The following is a 21,866-nucleotide window of genomic DNA, read 5'->3' as shown; positions in this document are numbered from 1 at the left end:
CCCTCTATGGACACTGGCTACACTTCTCTCTGCCTCGGTAAAGCAGCCAGTGTAATGAAAGAGCCCAGCCACCCCAGATTTTCTCTCCTCTCCCCTCTTTCATCAGGCAGATGGTACCCAAGTCTGAAAGGACAAGGACAGTTTGTATCCCACTGTTGTCAGACTCTTAAATAGCTCTCTCGTATGGTAAGGTGGACACTTGAGTTCACAATTTACATTTATGATCTTGCACTTTATTGTTTCCAGGCTGCATTTTCTCTGTAGCTTTGACATGTTATTCTGCTTTATTATTGTTTTACCTTGTTTTGTCCCAACGCACTGTGTAATGATTTGTATCTATATAAATAGTTTACAGGACAAGCTTTTCACTGTACATGTGATAATACTAAACCAATAACCAATCCTGCAGCCATTTTAAATGAATGTTTTAGAGTCACAGAGTCAAAGAAAACTACAGCACAGATACAGGCCTTTGGCCAATCTAGATTATGCCAGACCATTTAAACTACCTACTCCCATTGACCTGCACCAGGACCAAAGCCCTCCATAACCCTCCCATTCTTGTAACCATCCAGCTTCTCCCAAACTTTGAAATCCAAATTGTATCTACCACTTGTGCTGGCAGCTCATTTCACACTCACACAACCTTCTGAATGAAGAAGTTTCTATTTAAGCATTTCACCTATCACCCTTAACCTTTGAACTCAAGTTCCAGCCCCACCCAATCTCAGGGAGAAAAGCCTGCTTGCATTTACCCTCTCTATACCCCTCATAATTTCATGTACCTCTATCAAATCTCTGCCCAATCTTCTAGTCAAGACTATCTTCATGGCTGCAAAGAAAATTACAGATGAAGTATTTTACACAATGATTGGTTCAAGGCCGATGAATTATACTGGACCCAGTTTGCTTGTTTAAATGCCATGACCAGAGCATATTCCTTTACAACATATCATGTCCATTTACTCATTTAATTTGCATTTATTTTTAGATAAGACTGGGTGGGGGTTCTGCACTGGCTGCATCTTCCTTCGTGTAAGTATTGCACCAATTCTTAATTTTTAGGCAATGTTGTGGTATTACATTTTTTAATTTTTTTGCACAGATGTTCCTTTGTAAGAGAATAGGGACGGTGGTCTCAAATAATTTTCACATTATTTAATTACTGGTATGGGTAATGGTGGCAGGGTGAAGATGTGACTTTACCAAAGGAGGTGTAAAGTGCTCCTTCCCTCCACTGCCTGCAGGTCACCCTTGGGCAAGGTGTAGCACCTGCTTAGACCCTCCCACCCTGATCCTGGTCACATGAACCTGTGGGAGCAGGTGGTGGATGGTCGTATGAGCAGCTGCTGTATATCACAAGTCCTGGTTATGTGACCACTGACACCGGGCAGACAATCTCTGAAGAGTATTGACAATGGCTGGGGTCACTCGCCCTGTAAAGTCACTGCCCAGAAGAAGGTGATAGCAAACTGTTTCTGTCTGAACATCTGCCAAGAACAATAATGGTCATGAAAAGACCGTGATCACCCACATATACAACATGGTACACAACAAATGAACGAATGGTAGACAGAAAGGAGGATGTTAAAAGTAAAGTCATGAACTGGATCTACTCATTGTGTTGGTTAGATCAGAGTTAATGGATTCCATAGAACCTTAGAACATTACAGCACAGTAACAGGCCTTTTGGCCCTTCTTGTCTGTGCCAAACCATTTTTCTGCCTAGTCCCACTGACCAGCACCTGGACCATATCCCTCCATACACCTCTCATCCATGTACCTGTCCAAGGTTTCCTTAAATGTTAAAAGTGAGCCCGCATTTACCACTTCACCTGGCAGCTCATTCCACACTCACACCACTCTTTGTGTGAAGAAGCCCCCCGTAATGTTCCATTTAATCTTTTCCCCCTTCACCCTTAACCCATGTCCTCTGGTTTTTTTCTCCCTTAGCCTCAGTGGAAAAAGCCTGCTTGCATTTACTCTATCTATACCCATCATAATTTTATATACCTCTGTCAAATCTCCCCTCATTCTCCTACGCTTCAGGGAATGAAGTCCTAACCTATTCAACCTTTCTCTGTAACTCAGTTTCTTAAGTCCCGGCAACATCCTTGTAAACCTTCTCTGCACTCTTTCAACCTTATTAATATCCTTCCTGTAATTAGGTGATTAAACTGCACGCAATACTCCAAATTCTGTCTCACCAATGTCTTATACAATCTCACCATTACATTCCAACTCTTACACTCAATACTTTGATGTATAAAGGCCAATGTACCAAAAGCTCTTTTTACAACCCTATCTACTTATGACGGCACTTTTAGGGAATTATGTATCTGTACTCCCAGATCCCTCTGTTCTACTGCACTTCTCAGTGTCCTACCATTTACCTTGTATGTTCTACCTTGGTTTGACCTTCCGAAGTGCAATACCTCACACTTGTCTGCATTAAACTCCATCTGCCATTTTTCAGCCCATTCCTCCAACTGGTCCAAATCCCTCTGCAAGCTTTGAAAACCTTTCTCACTTTCCACTACACCTCCAATTTTTGTATCATCAGCAAATTTGCTGATCCAATTTGCCACATTATCATCCAGATCATTGATATAGGTGACAAATAACAATGGACCCAGCACTGATCCCTGTGGCACACCACTAGTCACAGGCCTCCACTCAGAGTAGCAATCCTCCACTACCACTCTCTGGCTTCTTCCATTGGGCCAATGTCTAATCCAATTTACTACCTCTCCATGTATACCTAGTGACTGAATCTTCCTAACAAACCTCCCATGCGGGACCTTGTCAAAGGCCTTACTGAAGTCCATGTATACAACATCCACTGCCTTCCCTTCATCCACTTTCTGGTAACTTCCTCAAAAAATTCTAATAGATTGGTTAAACATGACCTACCATTCACAAAGCCATGCTGACCTTTTCTAATAAGTCCCTGTCTATCCAAATACTTGTAGATCCTATCTCTTATTATTCCTTCCAATAATTTACCTACTACCGATGTCAAATTTACCAGCCTATAATTTCCCAGCTTACTTTTTGAACCTTTTTGAAACAATGGAACTACATGAGCTATCCTCTAATCCTACGGCATCTGACCCGTGGATATCGACATTTTAAATATTTCTGCCAGGGCCCCTGCAATTTCAACACTAGTCTCCTTCAAGGTCTGAGGGAATACCCTGTCAGGTCCTAGGGATTTATCTACTCTGATTTTCCTCAAGACAGCAAGCACCTCCTCCTCTTTAATCTGTATAAGTTCCATGACCTTCCTACTTGTTTGCCTTGTTTCCATAGACTCCATTCCAGTTTCCGTAGTAAATACAGATGCAAAAAACCCATTTAATATCTCTCCCATTTCTTTTGGTTCCATACATAGCCGACCACTCTGATCTTCAAGAGGACCAATTTTATCCCTTACTATCCTATTGCTCTTAACATACCTGTAGAAGCTTTTAGGATTATCCTTCACCCTGACTGTCAAAGCAACCTCATGTCTTCTTTTAGCCCTCCTGATTTCTTTCTTATTTTCTTACTCTTTTTATACTCCTCAAGCATCTTATTTCCTCCCTGTTGCCTATACATGTTATACATCTCTCTTCTTCTTTATCAGAGTTCCAATAATATCCCTCAAGAACCAAGGTTCCTTATTCTTATTCATTTTGCCTTTAACCCTGACAGGAACATACAAGTTCTGCACTCTCAAAATTTCTCCTTTGAAGGTCTCCCACTTACCAATCACATCCTTGAAAGAGAACAACCTGTCCCAATCTACGCTTTTTTAGATCCTTTCTCATTTCTTCAAATTTGACCTTTTTCCCGTTTTGAACTTCAATCCGAGGACCAGATCTATCTTTATCATGATCAAGTTGAAACTAATGACGTTATGATAGCTGGAACCAAACTGTTCCCCTACACACACTTCCTTCACCTGCCCTAACTCAGTTCCTAATGGGAGACCTAATATTGCATCCTCCCTAGTTGGTACATCTATATATTGATTCAGAAAACTTTCCTGAACACATTTTACAAACTCTAACCCATCTAGACCTTTAACAGTATGGGAGTCCCAATCAATGTGTGGAAAATTAAAATCCCCTACAATCACAACTTTCTGTCTCCTGCAGTTGTCTGTTATCTCTCTGCAGATTTGCTCCTCCAATTCTCGCTGACTGTTGGGTGGTCTATAATACAACCCTATTAATGTGGCCATACCTTTCCTGTTTCTCAGCTCCACCCATATGGCATCAGTAGACAAGCCCTCTAATCTGTCCTGCTGAAGCACTGCTGTAATATTTTCCCTGACTAGCAAAGCCACCCCCCCCCCCCACCGCAACCCTTCATCCCTCTGCCTCTATCACGTCTGAAACATTGGAACCCTGAAACATTGAGCTGCCAGTCCTGCCCCTCCTGTAGCCGTTTCAGTACTGGCTATGATGCCATAATTCCATGTGTCAATCCAGGCCCTCAGCTCGTCTACCTTTCCCACAATACTCCTTGCATTGAAATATACACACCTCAGAAGATTATTACCACCACACACAACCTTACTATTTGTGACTTTGCATGAACTACTAACATCATTTATTTTTACCCCCATTCCACTAGCACTCTGGTTCCCATCCCCCTGCAAATCTAGTTTAAACCCTCCCCAATAACACTAGCAAACCTCCCTGCAAGTATATTGGTCCCCTTGTAGTTCAGGTGTAACCTGTCTCTCTTGTACAGGTCCCACCTGCCCCAGAAGAGGTCCCAATGATCTGGAAATCTGAAACCCTGCCCCCTACACCAGTTTCTCAGCCACGCGTTCATCTGCCAGAACATCCTACTCTTACCCTCACTGGCACGTGGCACAGGCAGCAATCCAGAGATTACTACCCTCGAGGTCCTGTTTTTCAACATCCTACCAAGCTCTCTGTACTCACTCTTCAGGACCTCCTGGCTCTTTCTACCAATGTCATTGGTACGGATGTGTACCACGACATCAGGCTGATCACCCTCCCACTTCAGAATGCTGTGCACGTGATCAGAGACGTCCCTGACCCTGGCACTGGAAGGCAACAAACCATCCAGGAGTCTCTGTCATGACGACAGAATCTCCTGTCTGTACCCCTGACTATGGAGTCCCCTATCACTACCGATCTCCTCTTCTTCCTCCCTCCCTTCTGCACTGCAGAACCAGACTCAGTGCCAGAGATCCGGCTGCTGCAGCTTGTCCCAGGTAAGCCATCCCCACCCCCCCCCACCCCCAACAGTATCCAAATCGGTATCCCTGTTTTGGAGGGGAATGGCCACAGGGGAACCCTGCACTACCTGCCCTTTCCCCTTCCCTTGCCTGACGGTAACTCAATTACCTGTGCCCTGTTCCTTAGGTGTAACTACCTTCCGGAATCTACTATCTATAAACTGCTCAGTCTCCCGAATGATCCAGAGGTCATCCAGCTCCTGCTCCAGTTCCCTAACGCGGTCTGTTAGGAGCTGCAGCTGGATGCATTTCTTGCAGGTATCATTGTCAGGGACACTGGACGTCTCCCTGACTTCCCACATCCTTCAAGAGGAGCATTCCAGCATCCTGCCTGGCATATTCTCTAGTCCGAACAAAAAAAAAGAAGGAAAACAGAAACTTACTGGAACCTACCCTTGCCTCTGCCTGTTTCTTGCCGAAGCCTGATTGAGCTAAAGCCGTCCCACTCCGACTCAGTCCACTCCAATGATGGCCGCTATATATGGCAGTCTTTCTTTTAAACCTTGGCGTGCTGCATAACGCGCCTGCGCAGTCTTGTCTCCATGCAGTTCTTGTGTTTGGTCAAACCGTGTTCGACTGATCTCAAGATCCTCGGAGGCACAGTGTTTAATTAGGTGCATGTGCTCCAGAGAATGGATAGAAGGGGTGGCATAGGGGAAAGGGAAGGAATAAAGGGTCCCAGAATTACTTTTAAACTCCTTGGGGCTTGAGCAGTTTTCGTAAATTACAAGAATCTAGGCCAAAGTCAAAGTTGAGTTTATTGTCACATGCACATGTCTATATGTGCACAAGTGCAATGAAAAAACTTACCTGCAGCAGTATCACAGACACATAATGTCATACAGGCAGTATTCACAAGAAATAACATAAACACAAGTTTTACAAGAAAGAACACAATTAAAAATCCCCCTTTTAGTGTAAAGTGATCAAAGTGGTTGTGCTGTTGCTACACTAGCAATTAGGGTTATGTCACTTCGTTCAAGAACCAAATAGTTCAAGGAAAGTAGCTATTCTTGAGCCTAGGGACTTCAGACTTCTATACCTCTTGTCCAAAGGTAGCTACGAGAAGATGGCATGGCCTACTTGGTGGAGGTTAAATCTGAATATTTTGCAAAAGGTCATTGCCGCAATGGGAAACTATAGAGACAAGGTGAAACTTAAACTTTGGAATTAGAGTCAGGTTTATTATCACTGACATATGTCGTGAACGGTGTTATTTTTGTCATAAAAATACTATAAAATATAAAATAAGTAAATAAATGGAGCCAAAGAGGAATGGTGAGCTAGTGTTCATCGAAAGGAGCACACCATGGTCGTAGGGTTTGGAGGCTTTCTTGCATCAACGACCCAGAGAGCTTATGCTGGCTGACATCAGGGCTTTATGAATTGGCTCATCCATGCCAAACAGGTCAAAGGATAGAGGCTAAACTAAGAGTGGTTCACCAGTTCTCCAGGTTTGGTGGGTGGGGGGGGGGTTCAGCTCAGGGCTAACACCCTGATCGGTAAAACAAAATTGTTACGGAAACAGCAGTGAAGAATCCTTCTACATCTGAGTGCAATGGTATTCCCAAGTCCCGTTGCAGACTCAGGAATACATGACTGACAACAGTGAAAACGGAAAGGAAGCCCTGAATACTGCCAGAGATGAAGGACTTTAATTGCTGCCCCAAACACCAGTGGCATAATGGGCAGTAAGAAAGTGAAACAACACTCACAAAATGCTGGTGGAACACCAGGCAGCATCTATAAGGAGAAGCACTGTTGACATTTAGAAATCTGATGGCAGAGGGGCAGAAACTATTCCTAAAACTTTGTGGGAGGGTCTTCAGGCTCTTGTACCTCCTCCCTGATCATAGTAGCATGAAGAAGGCATGCGTCAGATGCAAAGGATGCTTAGTGATTGTTGCTGCCTTTGACGAGTAGAATTTAGAAAACTGTAGACACTGGAATGTGAAACAAACTTAGAATTGCTAGAAGAACACAGCCGGTCGAGTAGCATCACTCTCAGTTCCGATGAACTATCTTCAACGACAAGTGTTAACTGGTTTTGATCTCTCCACAGATGCTCCTTGAATGGTTGAGTTCTTCCAGCATTTCTACTTCTGTGTAAAAGAGTTTTACTGGTTACACACGCTCAGCGGCCACTTTATTCAGTACCTCCTGAGCCTAATAAAGTGCTACAGAGTGTATGTTCGTGGTCTTCTGCTGCTGTAGCCCACACACTTCAAAGTTCAACAAGTTGTGCACTCAGAGATACTTCTCTGCACACTGTTGTAACACTTGGTAGCCATCTGCTTCCATGAATGCAGGCAGTTTGGTGCTGTAATCTTCTGTCATTGTTCTCAGTAAAAATCGGAAGATCAAATTTACAGTTTTATTGTTTACTTTCAGAATGGAAACCGGTGGCAAGTCTGAGAATGAAGGCTGGAGTGAACTAAAGAAACAGCTGAGAGAGTTCACATTTACCACACAGGTCTGGGCTGCTGCTCATTGTGGAACTTGTTTGTGTCTCTGAGATATTATAATATTCAATAGTCACCATTTAGAACAGGAATACAAAAAAAAATTCTGCTTTCTAATTTTATGACCGTCCATTCAATGAGATGCAGTGTCCTGAAACGTTCATTTCATTCCTCATCTCTCAGACAATACAATGTGGTTCTGAACTACAATCATGGGTTAAAGCAATTGTCATTTCTATTACAAGAAGCCAGCTCTATTAAGATAAATATTAATTTGTGTCTCTTTTTTAAATAAATACAAAATTGGTTGTAGAGAAAGAACACAACAAGAGGCTTATGTGAAAGCCCATGTATTGATCTAGCAGAAAGTGCAAAGTCATGTAATTAAATATATATTGTTTTTAATTAACAGGCCCTTTCAGCCCAATGAGCCCGTGCCACCCAAATGCATGTAACCAATTAACCTACTAACCCATAAGACATAGGAGCAGGATTAGGCCATTCAGCCCATCATGGTCAACCATTCCATCATGGCTGATTTATTATCCCTCTCACACTGGTCTTTGGAAGAAACTGGAACACCCAGAGGAAACACACACAGTCGCAGGGAGAATGAACAAAATCCTTACAGACAGTAGCAGGAATTGAACCTGGATCTCTAGTGCTGTAACAGCGTTACACTATTCACCATGCTATTGGGCCACCCCAATTTGCATTTCAGAGTGGTACAAGGCTTGTACTATCAATCACGTGCTAAATTCCTATAATGTTAAATGGGCAATGTTTGTGATAGCAAGGAAGATACCTTAACAGGAATGTTGCACTTTCATGGTGTTAATAGGACAAGAGTTTCAGACAGCAGTACCGACTTCATAATTCTTTATTGTGGAAGCAAACAGATGAGTAATGGTGCCAGGTAGATCTGACATCAGCATAAACAAAATGGAAGATGAAGTATTCCCCATGAGTTAAGGGTGATGAAGTATAACTAAATTAGAGGCACAGAGATATTTAAAGGGCATTTAAATAATTTTAGAGTCAAACTTTAAGAGTTCAAAGAAAAACTAATAGACGTCAGTTGGAGAAGATTATTTTATACACCAATAGTGGCAAATCTCCTTTCTGAAATATATTAATTAAGGATTATTGAATAAATCATACAAGACAGAGGAAATATGATCTGTACAAATCCTATAGAGAGAAAATGAAATGAACATACAAAACCCAAAATCTTTTAAAAGCAGATTACAGAGGCAATCATTGTAGCTGGAGTAAATAGTAGAGGTTAAATCTGCAAGATTAAAGTAGTGTCAAGTCAATATGAGCATTAAACAATCTGAATGATAACTTCTTAAAGGGACGGCATTCCCTTTAGTCAACTTGATAAGCAGATCTTTCTCAGAAATAAAAGCTAAGGCAGATATAAATGAATCAGATTAAAGTTACTTACATAAATTCATCATTAGAAACAAGGGAGGAAGTCTACAACAATTCTAAAGCAGCAGAACACACTGGGGAGTACAAGCAGATTGCCAGTAAACCAATAGTGCGCTGCCAATATGCAAAATAATAGATAAAGATGTAACATTGAAGGCATTAGTCACACTTCTGGTCCGTGGGGTATATAGGGATCAGTACTGGAACCTTTGTTATATGCACTCAAAATCTGGACGTTAAAGTAGGAGATATGATTAGGAAGTTAGCGTTTTACATTAAAATCACGCACAGCTGTCTCTAGGGTTTGCAGAGAATAGTGCGAAAAACAAATAACACACAGTGAGCAGCACTTTGGTGGTCAAAGGTGCCTTGTTAATGAGAAGAAAATGGCTAGACTAGTTCAAGCTGACAGGAAGGAGACAGTAACTCAAATAACCACACATTACAACAGAAAAGCATCTCTGAATGCACAACACATCGAACTTTGAAGTGAATGGGCTACAACAGCAGATGACCATGAGGTACTTCCTGCACTTAATAGTGTTAATATTCTACAAATGAATATAAATAAAAACTGGTTTAATGCTGTTTGCTGTAAGACTTTTTGAATGGGAATAGAAGCCCTGCGCTGAAACATAGAGTTTGACTACTGTTAATATCTCGACACTGGATTTTATTGACAGGAAGATTTGGAACGTGAACGTGCTGAGTTGAATTCGCGGGTCATCATTGCAGAGGAGCAACTGGCTGAGCTGCAGGAATATGTGGACAAGCACCTAGGCAGGTAAAACCAGAATACCCAACTTTAGAGATGTAATTGAATGTATTAGCCTTTTACAAAGTTAATGGCGTGTTTCTTAGCAGTTTAGAGGATCTTGGGGTCCATGTCCATAGATCTCTCAAGGTTGCTGTGCAAGTTGATAAGGTGGTTAAGAAAGCACATGGTGTATTGTCAGCCTTCATTAATTACGTTGAGTTAGACCATAAGATATAGGAGTAGAAGTAGGCCATTCAGCCCATCGAGTCTGCTTCACCATTCAATCATGGACTGATCTAATTCTTCCAGTCAATCCCACTCCCCTGTTTTCACCCCATACCTTTTGATGCCCTGGCTAATCAAGAATCTATTTATCTCTGTCTTAAATACACCCAGTGACTTGGCCTCCATAGCTGCTCTTGGCAACAATTTCCACAGATTTACCACCCTCTGACTAAAGTAATTTCTCCGCATCTCAGTTCTAAATGGATGTCCTTCAATCCTGAAGTCGTGCCCTCTTGTCTTAGAATCCCCTATCATGGGAAATAACTTTGCCATATCTAATCTGTTCAGGCCTTTTAGCAGTTCAAGGGCTCTGAGGTGATGTTGCAGCTCTATAAAACTCTGCTTAGACTGCACCTGGAGTAATGTGTTCAGTTCTGGCAACCTCATTAAAGGAAGGATGTGGAAACCTTTGAGGGCATAGGGGAGATTTACCAGAACATTCTCTAGATTAGAGAGCATATCTTAATGAGAAAAAGTTGAGCAAGCTAGGACTTCTTTGGAGTGAGGGAGGATGAGAAGTGACTTGATAAAGGTGTATAAAATGATTAAGAATCATTAGCCAGCACCTGGGTGATAATGGCTAAGAGGAAGAACTTTAAAAGTGAGAGTAGAAAAGTATAGAAGTGATGTCAGAGGTAGTTTTTTTTAAACATAGAGGTGCACGGAACATACAGACAAGGTGGTAGTAGAGTCTTATACATGAGGGACATTTAAGAGACTCGTAGATAGGCACATGGATGAAAGAAAAATGGGAAGTTATATGGGAGGGAAGGGGTTACACTGGCCTTGGAGTAGGTTGAAAGGTTCATACAACATCACATGCCAAAAGCCCTTTATTGTGCTGTGGTGTCTATGTTCTATCCATAGATTGATATTTATTTTCCCAATTTTCTCCAATTGTCATATCCCACAAGGTTGCCTTCTGTCTATTGTGAATGATAATTCCATAAGGCCATAAGGTACATGAGCAGAATTAGGCCAGTTGGCTCATTGAGTCTGTTCCGCCATTTCATCATGGCTCATGGCCGATCCAATTTTCCTCTCAGCCCCAATCTCCTGCCTTCTCCTGGTATCCCTTCATTCCCTGACCAATCAAAAATCTATCAAACTCTGCCTTAGTTATACATGAAGATCTGGCCGCCATAGCTGCCTGTGGCAAAGAATTCCACAGATTCACCACTCTCTGGCTAAAGAAATTCCTCTTCATTCCTGTTCTAAAATGACACTCCTTTATTCTGAGGCTGTGTCCTCTGGTCTTAGACTCTCCCACCTTAGGAAACATCCTCTCCACATCCACTCTCTCAAGGCCTTTCACCATTCACGAGGTTTCAATGAGGTCGCCCTCATTCTTCTGAATCCTAGTGAATACAAGCCCAGAGCCATCAAACACTCTTCATATGACAAGCTGGAGAATCCTGGAATCATTTTCATGAACCTCTTTTGAGTCCTCTCCAGTTTCAGCACATCCTTTCTAAGATAAGGGGCCCAAACCTTCTCACAATATCCCAAATGGGGCCTCACCACTGCTTTATAAAGATTCAACATTACATCCTTGCTTTTAAATTCCTGAAGATTGGAGAGTGGCTAATGTTATCCCACTTTTCAAGAAGGGAGGGAAGGAGAAAACGGAGAACTATCGCCCTGTTAGCCTAATGTCAGTCATGGGGAAGATGCTTGAGTCCATTATTAAGGACGAAATAGTGGCATATCTTGATGTCAGTAATAGGATTAGGCCGAGCCAGCATGGATTTACCAAGGGCAAATCATGCTTGACTAATCTGTTGGAGTTTTTTGAGGGTGTAACAAGGATGTTAGATGAGGGTAAGCCAGTGGATGTAGTGTACCTAGATTTTCAGAAGGCATTCGATAAGGTGCCACATAGGAGATTGGTGAGTAAAATCAGAGCTCATGGCTTTGGGGGCAGGGTTTCAACATGGATAGAAAACTGGTTGGCAGATAGAAAGCAAAGGGTAGCAGTGAATGGGTGTTTCTCGGACTGGCTGGAGGTGACTAATGGGGTACCACAGGGCTCTGTATTGGGACCACAGCTCTTTACGATTTATGTCAACGATTTAGATGAGGGCATTGAAAACTATATCAGCAAGTTTGCTGACGATACTAAACTGGGTGGCAGTGTGACATGCGAAGAGGACGTTAGGAGAATACAGGGAGACTTGGATAGGCTGGGTGAGTGGGCAGATACTTGGCAGATGTCATTCAATGTGAATAAATGTGAAGTTATCCACTTTGGAAGCAGGAACAAGAGGGCAGAGTATTGTCTGAACGGTGTAGAGTCAGGTAAGGGAGAAATGCAAAGAGACCTAGGAGTCCTAGTTCACCAGTCAATGAAGGTGAATGAGCAAGTGCAACAGGCAGTGAAGAGGGAAAATGGAATGTTGGCCTTTGTTCCAAGGGGAATTGAGTACAAGAGCAAGGATGTCCTTTTGTATTTGTACAGGGCCCTGGTGAGACCACACCTGGAATATTGTGTACAGTTTTGGTCTCCAGGTTTAAGGAAGGACATTCTGGCAATTGAGGAAGTGCAGCGTAGATTCACTAGGTTGATTCCTGGGATGGCAGGGCTGTCTTTCGCAGAGAGATTGGAGAGATTGGGCTTGTACACACTGGAATTGACGAGATTGAGAGGGGATCTGATTGAAACGTTTAAGATAATTAAAGGTTTTGATAGGATTGAGGCAGGAAATATGTTCCAGATGTTGGGAGAGTCCAGTACCTGAGGGCATGGACTGAGAATAAGAGGTCAGTTATTTAAAACAGAGTTGAGGAAAAACTTTTTCTCCCAGAGAGTTGTGGAGGTGTGGAATGCACTGCCTCGGAAGATGGTGGAGGCCAATTCTCTGGATGCTTTCAAGAAGGAGCTAGATAGATATCTGATGGATAGGGGAATCAAGGGATATGAGGACAAGGCAGGGACTGGGTATTGATCGTGAATGATCAGCCATGATCTCAGAATGGCGGTGCAGACTCGAGGGGCCGAATGGTCTACTTCTGCACCTATTGTCTATTGTCTATTGTCTAAATTCTAGTCTGCTTGAAATGAATGCTAACATTGCATTTGCCTTCCTCACCACTTAACCCTTAGGGAATCCTGCACAAGCACTCCTAAGACCCTTTGCACCTCAGTTTTTGTATATTTTCTCTCTATTTAGAAAATAGTCAACTCTTTCATTTCTTATACCAAAGTGCATGACCATACACTTCCTGACACTGTATTCCATCTGCCGTTTCTTTGCCCATTCTCATAATCTGTCCTCCTGTAGCCTGTCTACTTCCTCTAAACTACCTACCCCTCCTCCTGTCTTCATATCATCTGCAATTTTGCAACAAAGACATCAATTGTCCCTGATGACCACACCTGCAAAAGGTGCATCCAGCTGCAGCTCCTATCAGACCAAGTTAGGGAATTGGAGCAGGAGCTGGATGAACTACGGAGCATTCGGGAGGCAGAGGCAGAGATAGATAAGAGTTATCGAGAGGTAGTCACACCGAAAAGACAGGAGGTAGGCAAATGGGTGACAGTCAAGAGAGGCAGGGGGAGCAGACAGAGAGAGCAGAGCACCCCTGTGGCCGTTCCCATCAACAATAAGTATACTGCTTTGGATACTGTTGGTGGGATGACCTACCAGGAACAAGTTGCAGTGGTCCTGTCTCTGGCACTGAGGTTGGACCCTCGACTAGGAAGGGGAGGAGGGAAGAGAAGAGAGCAGTAGTGATAGGGGATTCTATAGTCAGGGGGGCAGATAGGAGATTTTGTGGGGAAGATCGGGAGTCTCGGATGGTATGTTTCCTCCCTGGTGCCGGGGTCCAGGACATCTCAGGTCGGTTGCAGGTTATTCTCGAGAGGGAGGGCAAGAACCCAGATGTTGTGGTCCATGTAGGGACCAACGACGTGGGTAGGATGAGTGAGGGGGTCCTGTGTACTGCGTTCAGGGAGTTAGGTGCGAAGCTGAAGGGCAGGACCTCCAGGGTAACAATCTCAGGATTGCTACCTGTGCCACATGCGAGTGAGGCAAGGAACAGAAGGATTATACAGATTAATACATGGCTGAGAGGATGGTGCAGGAGGGAGGGCTTCAGGTTTTTAGATAATTGGGCTTTGTTCCAGGGAAGGTGGGATCTGTTCCGACGGGACGGTTTACACCTGAACTGGAGCGGTACTAACATTCTTGCAGGGAAGTTTGCAAGTGCTTCTTGGAGGGGTTTAAACTAAATTCGCAGGGGGCAGGGATCCAGAATGCGAGAGAGGATAGCGAGATGAAGAATAAAGGACAGGTGGGGACTACACGGTTCCGGAATATTAAGTGTGTAGTAGAGAAAGGTGAGGCGGAACAAGTGATAAGGAGGACACGTGTACAGAGGGATGATCTGACAGAACATGGAGTTAAATGTGCAGAAAGAATAAGTAAATTTAGGAAGGACAACAAAATTCAAGGAGTGTATAGCCCGATGGGAGTTTGGGGAGCTGGGTTAAGCACAATAGGCAGCAGTTTAAACAGCGAGAGGAGAAATGGGCTAAAAATTTTATATCTGAATGCACAAAGTGTCAGAAATAAGGCGGATGAGCTTGAAGCTCAGGTGCAAATGGGTAACTATGATGTTGTTGGGATAACGGAGACATGGCTGCAGGGAGATCAGACCTGGGAAATGAATGTACAAAGGTATACGTACTATCGTAGGGACAGAAATGTGGGCAGAGGGGGTGGGGTGGTCCTGTTGGTGAGGAATGAGATTCAGTCCTTTGCAAGGGGGGACATAGGATCAGGAGAAGTAGAGTCTGTGTGGATAGAACTGAGGATCAGTAAGGGCAAAAAGACCCTAATGGGTGTTGTCTACAGGCCAGCAAACAGTAGCATGGATATTGGGTGCAAGTTGAATAGGGAGTTAACATTGGCATGTGGCAAAGGTAATGTTGCAGTAGTTATGGGAGATTTCAACATGCAGGTGAACTGGGAGAATCAGGTTGGTGCTGGACCCCAGGTTAGGGAGTTTGTAGAGTGCCTACGGGATGCATTCTTGGAACAGCTTGTACGAGAGCCGACCAGGGACAAGGCTATTCTGGATTTAGTGTTATGTAATGAACAGGATTTGATAAGCGATTTTGAAGTAAAGAAGCCATTAGGAGGTAGTGACCATAATATGATGAGTTTTTATCTGCAATTTGAGAAGGATAAGGGCAGATCGGAGGTGTCAGTGTTGCAGTTGAACAAAGGAGACTATGGAGCCATGAGGGAGGAGCTGGCCAAAGTTAAATGGACGGATATCCTAGCAGAAAAGACAGTGGAACAGCAATGGCAAGTATTCTTGGGAATAATGCACAAGGTGCAAAATCAGTTCATCCCCCAAAGAAGGAAGGATTCAAAGGGGGGAAAGGGGCCACAGTGGTTGACAAAGGAAGTCAGAGATTGTATAGCATTAAAAAAAATGGAAGTATGACAGAGCTAAGGTGAGTGGGAGGACAGATGATTGGGAAATTTTTAAGGAACAACAGAACTTAACTAAAAAGGCAATACGGGGAGAAAAAATGAGGTACGAATGCAAGCTAGCCAGGAATATAAAGGAGAATAGCAAAAGCTTTTTTAGGTATGTGAAGAGAAAGAAGATAGTTAAGAACAATGTTGGGCCCTTGAGGTGAAATTGTTATGGGAAACAGAGAAATGGCAGAAGAATTTACTAAGTGCTTTAGATCTGTCTTCACTAGGGAAGACACAAGCAATCTCCCAGATGTATGGATGGGCCAAGGACATAGGGTAACAGAGGAAATGAAACAGATTGACATTACGAAGGAAACGGTGATGAGAAGACTGATGGGATTGAAGGCTGACAAATCCCCAGGTCCAGATGGTCTGCACCCTAGGGTACTAAAGGAGGTGGCCCTGGAAATTGCGGATGCATTGGTAATCATTTTCCAATGTTCCTTAGATTCAGGATCAGTTCCTGAGGATTGGAGAATGGCTAATGTTATCCCACTTTTTAAGAAAGGAGGGAGGGAGAAAACAGAGAACTATCGTCCTGTCAGCCTAACATCAGTAGTGGGGAAGATGCTGGTGTCCATTATTAAAGATGAAATAATGGCATATCTAGATAGCAGTGATAGGATTGGGTAGAGGCAGCATGGATTTACCAAGGACAAATCAAGCTTGACTAATCTACTGGAGTTTTTCGAGGATGTAATCAGGAAGTTAGTCAAGGGAGATCCAGTGGATGTAGTGTACCTCGATTTTCAGAAGGCATTTGATAAGGTCCCACATAGGAGATTGGTAGGTAAAATCAGAGCTCATGGCATTGGGGGGAAGATATTGACATGGATAAAAAACTGGTTGGCAGATAGAAAGCAAAGGGTAACGGTGAATGGGTGTTTCTCGGACTGGCTGGAGGTGACTAGTGGGGTGCCACAGGGCTCGGTATTGGGACCACAGCCGTTTACGATTTACATCAGTGATTTAGATGAAGGTATTGAGAATAACATCAGCAAGTTTGCTGATGATACTAAGCTGGGTGGCAGTTTGACATGTGATGAAGATGTTGGGAGAATTCAGGGTGACTTGGATAGGCTGAGTGAGTGGGCAGATACTTGGCAGATGACGTTTAATGTGAATAAGTGTGAGGTTATCCAGTTTGGGAGTAAGAACAGGAAGGCAGATTATTATCTTAACGGTGTAGAGTTAGGTAAGGGAGAAATACAAAGAGATCTAGGAGTCCTTGTTCATCAGTCAGTGAAGGTGAAAGAGCAAGTGCAGCAGGCAGTGAAGAAGGCTAATGAAATGTTGGCCTTTATTACAAAGGGAATTGAGTACAAGAGCAAGGAAATCCTTTTGCATTTGTACAGGGCCCTGGTGAGACTACACCTGGAGTATTGTGTACAGTTTTGGTCTCCAGGGTTAAGGAAGGACATCCTGGCTGTAGAGGAAGTGCAGCGTAGATTCACAAGGTTAATTCCTGGGATGTCCGGACTGTCTTACGCAGAGAGGTTAGAGAGACTGGGCTTGTACACGCTGGAATTAAGGAGATTGAGAGGGGATCTGATTGCAACATATAAGATTATTAAGGGATTGGACAAGATAGAGGCAGGAAATATGTTCCAGATGCTGGGAGAGTCCGGTACCAGAGGGCATGGTTTGAGAATAAGGGGTAGGTCATTTAGGACAGAGTTAAGGAAAAACTTCTCCCAGAGAGTTGTGGGGGTCTGGAATGCACTGCCTCGGAAGGCAGTGGAGGCCAATTCTCTGGATGCTTTCAAGAAGGAGCTAGATAGGTATCTTATGGATAGGGGAATCAAGGGATATGGGGACAAGGCAGGTACCGGGTATTGATAGTAGATGATCAGCCATGATCTCAGAATGGCGGTGCAGGCTCAAAGGGCCGAATGGTCTACTTCTGCACCTATTGTCTATTGTCTAAATCATTGACATATAACATGAAAAGAATTGGTCTCAACACAGACCCCTGTGGAACACCACTAGTCACTGGCAGTCAGTCAGAAAAGGCTCCCTTTATTCCCACTTTTTGTCTCCTGCCAATCAGCCACTGCTTTATCCATGCTAGAATATTTCCTGTAATACTATGTGTTCGTAGCTTGTTAACCAGCCTTGTGTGACACCTTGTGAAAAGCCTTCTGAAAATCCAAGTACACAATAACCGATTCTCCTTTGTCTATCCTGCTTGGTAATTCTTTGAATAATTCAACCAAACCTTCCTGCTAAGATATTAGTCCCCCTCCAGTTCAGGTGCAAATGGTCCCTTCTGTACATGTCCCACCTTCTCTGGAAGAGAGCCCAATGATCTAAAAATCTTATGCCCTCCCTCCTATACCAACTCCTTACCCACATTTTAAACTGTATAATCTTCCTAGTTCCAGGCTCACTAGCATATGGCACAGGTAGCACTCCTGGAATCACAACCCTGGGGGTCCTGCCCTTTAACTTACCACCTAACTCCCTGAAGTCCCTGTGCAGAACCTTGCCATTCATCCTACCCATGTCATTGGTACCTACATGGACCACGGCTTCTGAATGTTCACCCTCCCACTGAAGAATGCTGCGGACTCAATCTGAGATACTACTTACAATATAAAAAAAATACCATCCCAAGTATAAAATCTAAAGCATATATAAATGAGATGTAAATCTGAAAAAAATAGTATTTAATCATGATGAATGAGATGAGGGAGGGGATTTCTGATAACCAATCTGAAGAAGGTAAGGACACTGGAAGTCCTAAGAAGGTCACAGTGTTGTCATTCAGACAGCTGGCAATGACTCTTTAGAACCCAGAACTGTGGATTTGCCCTGAGGTTATTAAAAGCATGATAAAAATGCAAATTATTTCTGTAGTTTTCTTCCAAGAAAGTGAATACAAACTCACAGACTGTGGTGGTCACACCCCAATCCGTCACAGGTAAAGCCCACTTCACCAATGTTCCTTTACATGGAGCATTGCTGCAGGAAAACAGCATTCATCATTAAAGGCCCCCACTGTTCCCTTTCCTCACTACTGTCATTGCGCTGGAGGTAAAGAAACCTTGGGTTGCTTGGAAGGGAATAAACTGTTGTCATTTTGGATCAAAATCCTTCATCAGTCGTGAAGAAGGGACTCAGTGCAAAATGCTGTTTATTTCTCTACATAGATGCTGCCTGACCTGCTGAGTTCCTCTAGCATTTTGTATAAGACCATAAGACATAAGACATAGGAGCAGAATTAGGCCATTTGGCCCATTGAGTCTGCTCCACTACTCAATCATGACTGATCCTTTTTTTCTCCTCCTCAACCCCATTTCTCAGCCTTCTCTCTGTAACCTTTGATGCCATGTCCAGTCAAGAACCTATCAATTTCTGCCTTAAATACACCCAATGACTTGGCTTCCACAGCTACACGTGGCAACAAATTCCACAAATTCATCACCCTTAGCTAAAGAAATTTCTCCGCATCTGTTTTGAATGGACGCCTGTCTATCCTGAGACTGTACCCTCTTGTCATAGACTCTCCCACCATGGGAAACATCCTTTCCACATCTACTCTGTCAAGGCCTTTCAACATAAATTTTTTTTTAATGAGATCCCCCCCTTCATCTTTCTGAATTCCAGCGAATACAGACCCAGAACCATCAAATGTTCCTCGTATGATAACCCTTTCATTCCAGGAATCATCCTTGTGAACCTCCTCTGGACCCTCTCCAATGCCAGCAAATCTCTTCTAAGATGAGAAGCCCAAAACTGTACACAATATTCATTGTCTGTCTTGATCTGGATTTCCAGCACCTGCACAATCGCTTGTTTTTATGATTAACTATAAAAGGTGCTGCAAAAATCGTTTGGGTCTATCCTGTCAGCTCTTCTGTATTTCCAGGCTGGATCTACTTAAAGATAAAGAAAGTTGTAAAAATATCTTTAATAAGTTTATAATGTAATGCCTTGCATTTTTTACTCTCAGTCTGTACCATGTCATGTTATTATTGAAATTACAAAATTAACCTTGTTTAAAAAATTTCAGGTACAAGCAAGAAATTACACGCCTCAGAAAACTTGTTGGAACTGACGAATCAAGTGGTCAACGCTAAGAACCTCGCTAGAAATCACACCAGAACCTCAAATATGAAAAATAATAAAGTAACTCCTAATGCTGTCAGCAATTTTTTGAATGGTTATTTCAAGGCACTGGAAATACTAGGATTAGTGAATTTACATAGTAATGTATTTATCATGGCATTGTTATAAAATAAAATTAATACTTCCTACCCATAGACTACCCATTAATAAATTCCTATAGACTTACAAATCGACCATATATAGGCATGGAGAAAGCCATTCAGGAACACAGGCCTATTGTATGTACACTTAGTGACCACTTTATTAGATACAGGAGGTACCTAATAAAGTGCCACTGGGTGTATTTCTGTATGTTCATGACCGTCTTCTGCTGTAGCCCATCCACTTCAAGGTTCAATGTGTTTTGTGTTCAGAGATGCTCCTCTGCACACCACTGTTATAGTGCATTGTTATTTGAGTTACTGTCAAGGTCCTGTCAGCTGGAACTAGTCTGGCAATTCTCCTCTGATCTCTCTCATTTTACCCTCAGAACTGCCGCTCACTGGATGGTGTTTGTTTCTCACACCTTTCTCTCTAAACTCTAGGCACTGCTGTTCTCCTGTTCCAGAGATTCTCAAGCTACGCACCTGCAACTATTCCACAGGCGAAGTCACTTAGATCGTATTTTGTCCCAATTCTGATGTTTAGTCTGAACAACAACTGAACCTCTTGACCTTGTCTGCATGCTTTTATGCATTAAGTAGCTGCCACATGATTGGATGATTAGATATCTGTGTTAACAAGATGTACAGGTGGTTACTGAGTGTATATCATAATTGTACTTACCAAATTTGTTTCCTTAAGCCTTAATCTTCTTACCTCTCAAAGTGCTATCAATCTCATTTCTGAAATGTTCAATTGATCCCCGGCATCTTCAGCTCTCTCGGAAGAGAGTTTTCCAGAGGCATTCCTGATGCTTCTTTTTATCACTTCTGAATTGGTATGGTTCACTTCTTAATTGGTTTGATTGGTGTTGTATGGATTGGACTCATTTTTAGAAGGCTCTGCAGTTCATGTTATATGTGTTTCTGGTTTGGGTTACACCTTTTATATTGCTATTTCTCCGGATTTTGATCAGGACACTTCGACGCAGACTGGTTCTGCGGCCTACAGTTAATGAATGACAAGCGCTAAATTGAACTGAACTGACTACTTCAAGGACTCTGCAGTTTGATGTTTAATATTCTGTGTGTTGTTCATTCATTTGTTGCCGTTTGCACAATTTGTTCTTTTTATTGCACATTGGGTGTTTGATGGTTTCTTTGAACAGGTTCCATGGTGTTTCTTTGTTTCGTGGCTGCCTGTGGGAAATCTCAGGGTTGTATACTGCATACATACTTTGATAATGAATATGCTTTGAATCTTTGCACTTTGATTAGTTCCACATTCATAGTTAGTGATGCAGGATTCTGAACATATTGAATGACGAGGTTATATTTAATCTCCTTTGTTAATGTCAGTCATTTAAAAAGCACTTTTGGAGTACTTAAAAAGCATTTGTTAAAATATAATGTCTGAATTAAATAATTTATTTCTGAAATGTATTATCAGATTAAGCCTTTATTTTGCTTGATGCATTTTTCTGCCTCACTCCAATTAACAAGTTTACATTTAGAAAAATAGAAAGCTTGAAGTCATTATGGCATTGCAGACATATTGAGGGGTTCACACTGAGTCGCAAGATACAAGCAATTTATGCTCGATTCCAGAATGAAATCAATCTTGAAATCAATCCATTCTTCTCTGTCATATCCCAACAAATTGAGGCTATTTCATAATTATTTTAGTTCATTTTTGGTGAGTATTGACATTATACAACAATGCTAATTTGTCCAATTAATGAATAATTATATTGAATTTTTCAATTCTATAACTGACTCAAGGGAATAGTATAACATGTGCCATGTAATTAATAGATTGCAAAAGCAATTACAGTTGCTGTGGTGCTCGGTTTTCCTCCTGAATACAAAAATGTGAAGACCATATTTTAGTCCTTGTTTCCTACCTCAAGAAGTCAATGCCTGGAGCTCAGGTGTTTTATAAGATTGCTGATAATCAACAGA

The 21,866-nt window shown here is 42.5% G+C and overlaps 1 protein-coding gene across 4 annotated transcripts in view; it reads left to right on the top strand.

The window, feature by feature from the left end:
- The window catches only part of ccdc78 (coiled-coil domain containing 78), a 92,120-nt gene extending 70,773 nt beyond the window's left edge, over positions 1-21,347 (top strand). For 3 of the 4 annotated variants that reach the window (XM_059979142.1, XM_059979144.1, XM_059979143.1), the window contains 4 exons: positions 992-1,035; positions 7,652-7,733; positions 9,843-9,943; positions 19,709-21,347. In XM_059979142.1, the coding sequence (XP_059835125.1) occupies positions 992-1,035; positions 7,652-7,733; positions 9,843-9,943; positions 19,709-19,775 (294 nt within the window). In that variant the 3' untranslated portion in view covers positions 19,776-21,347. The remainder of the gene's footprint in view (positions 1-991; positions 1,036-7,651; positions 7,734-9,842; positions 9,944-19,708) is intronic. The other variant, XR_009513884.1, reaches the window with a different exon arrangement.
- Positions 21,348-21,866: the final 519 nt, after the last annotated feature.

This window comes from Hypanus sabinus, chromosome 9 (assembly GCF_030144855.1).
Source record: "Hypanus sabinus isolate sHypSab1 chromosome 9, sHypSab1.hap1, whole genome shotgun sequence".
Classification (NCBI taxonomy): domain Eukaryota; kingdom Metazoa; phylum Chordata; class Chondrichthyes; order Myliobatiformes; family Dasyatidae; genus Hypanus; species Hypanus sabinus.
This window is presented reverse-complemented; position numbering and strand designations above follow the sequence as displayed.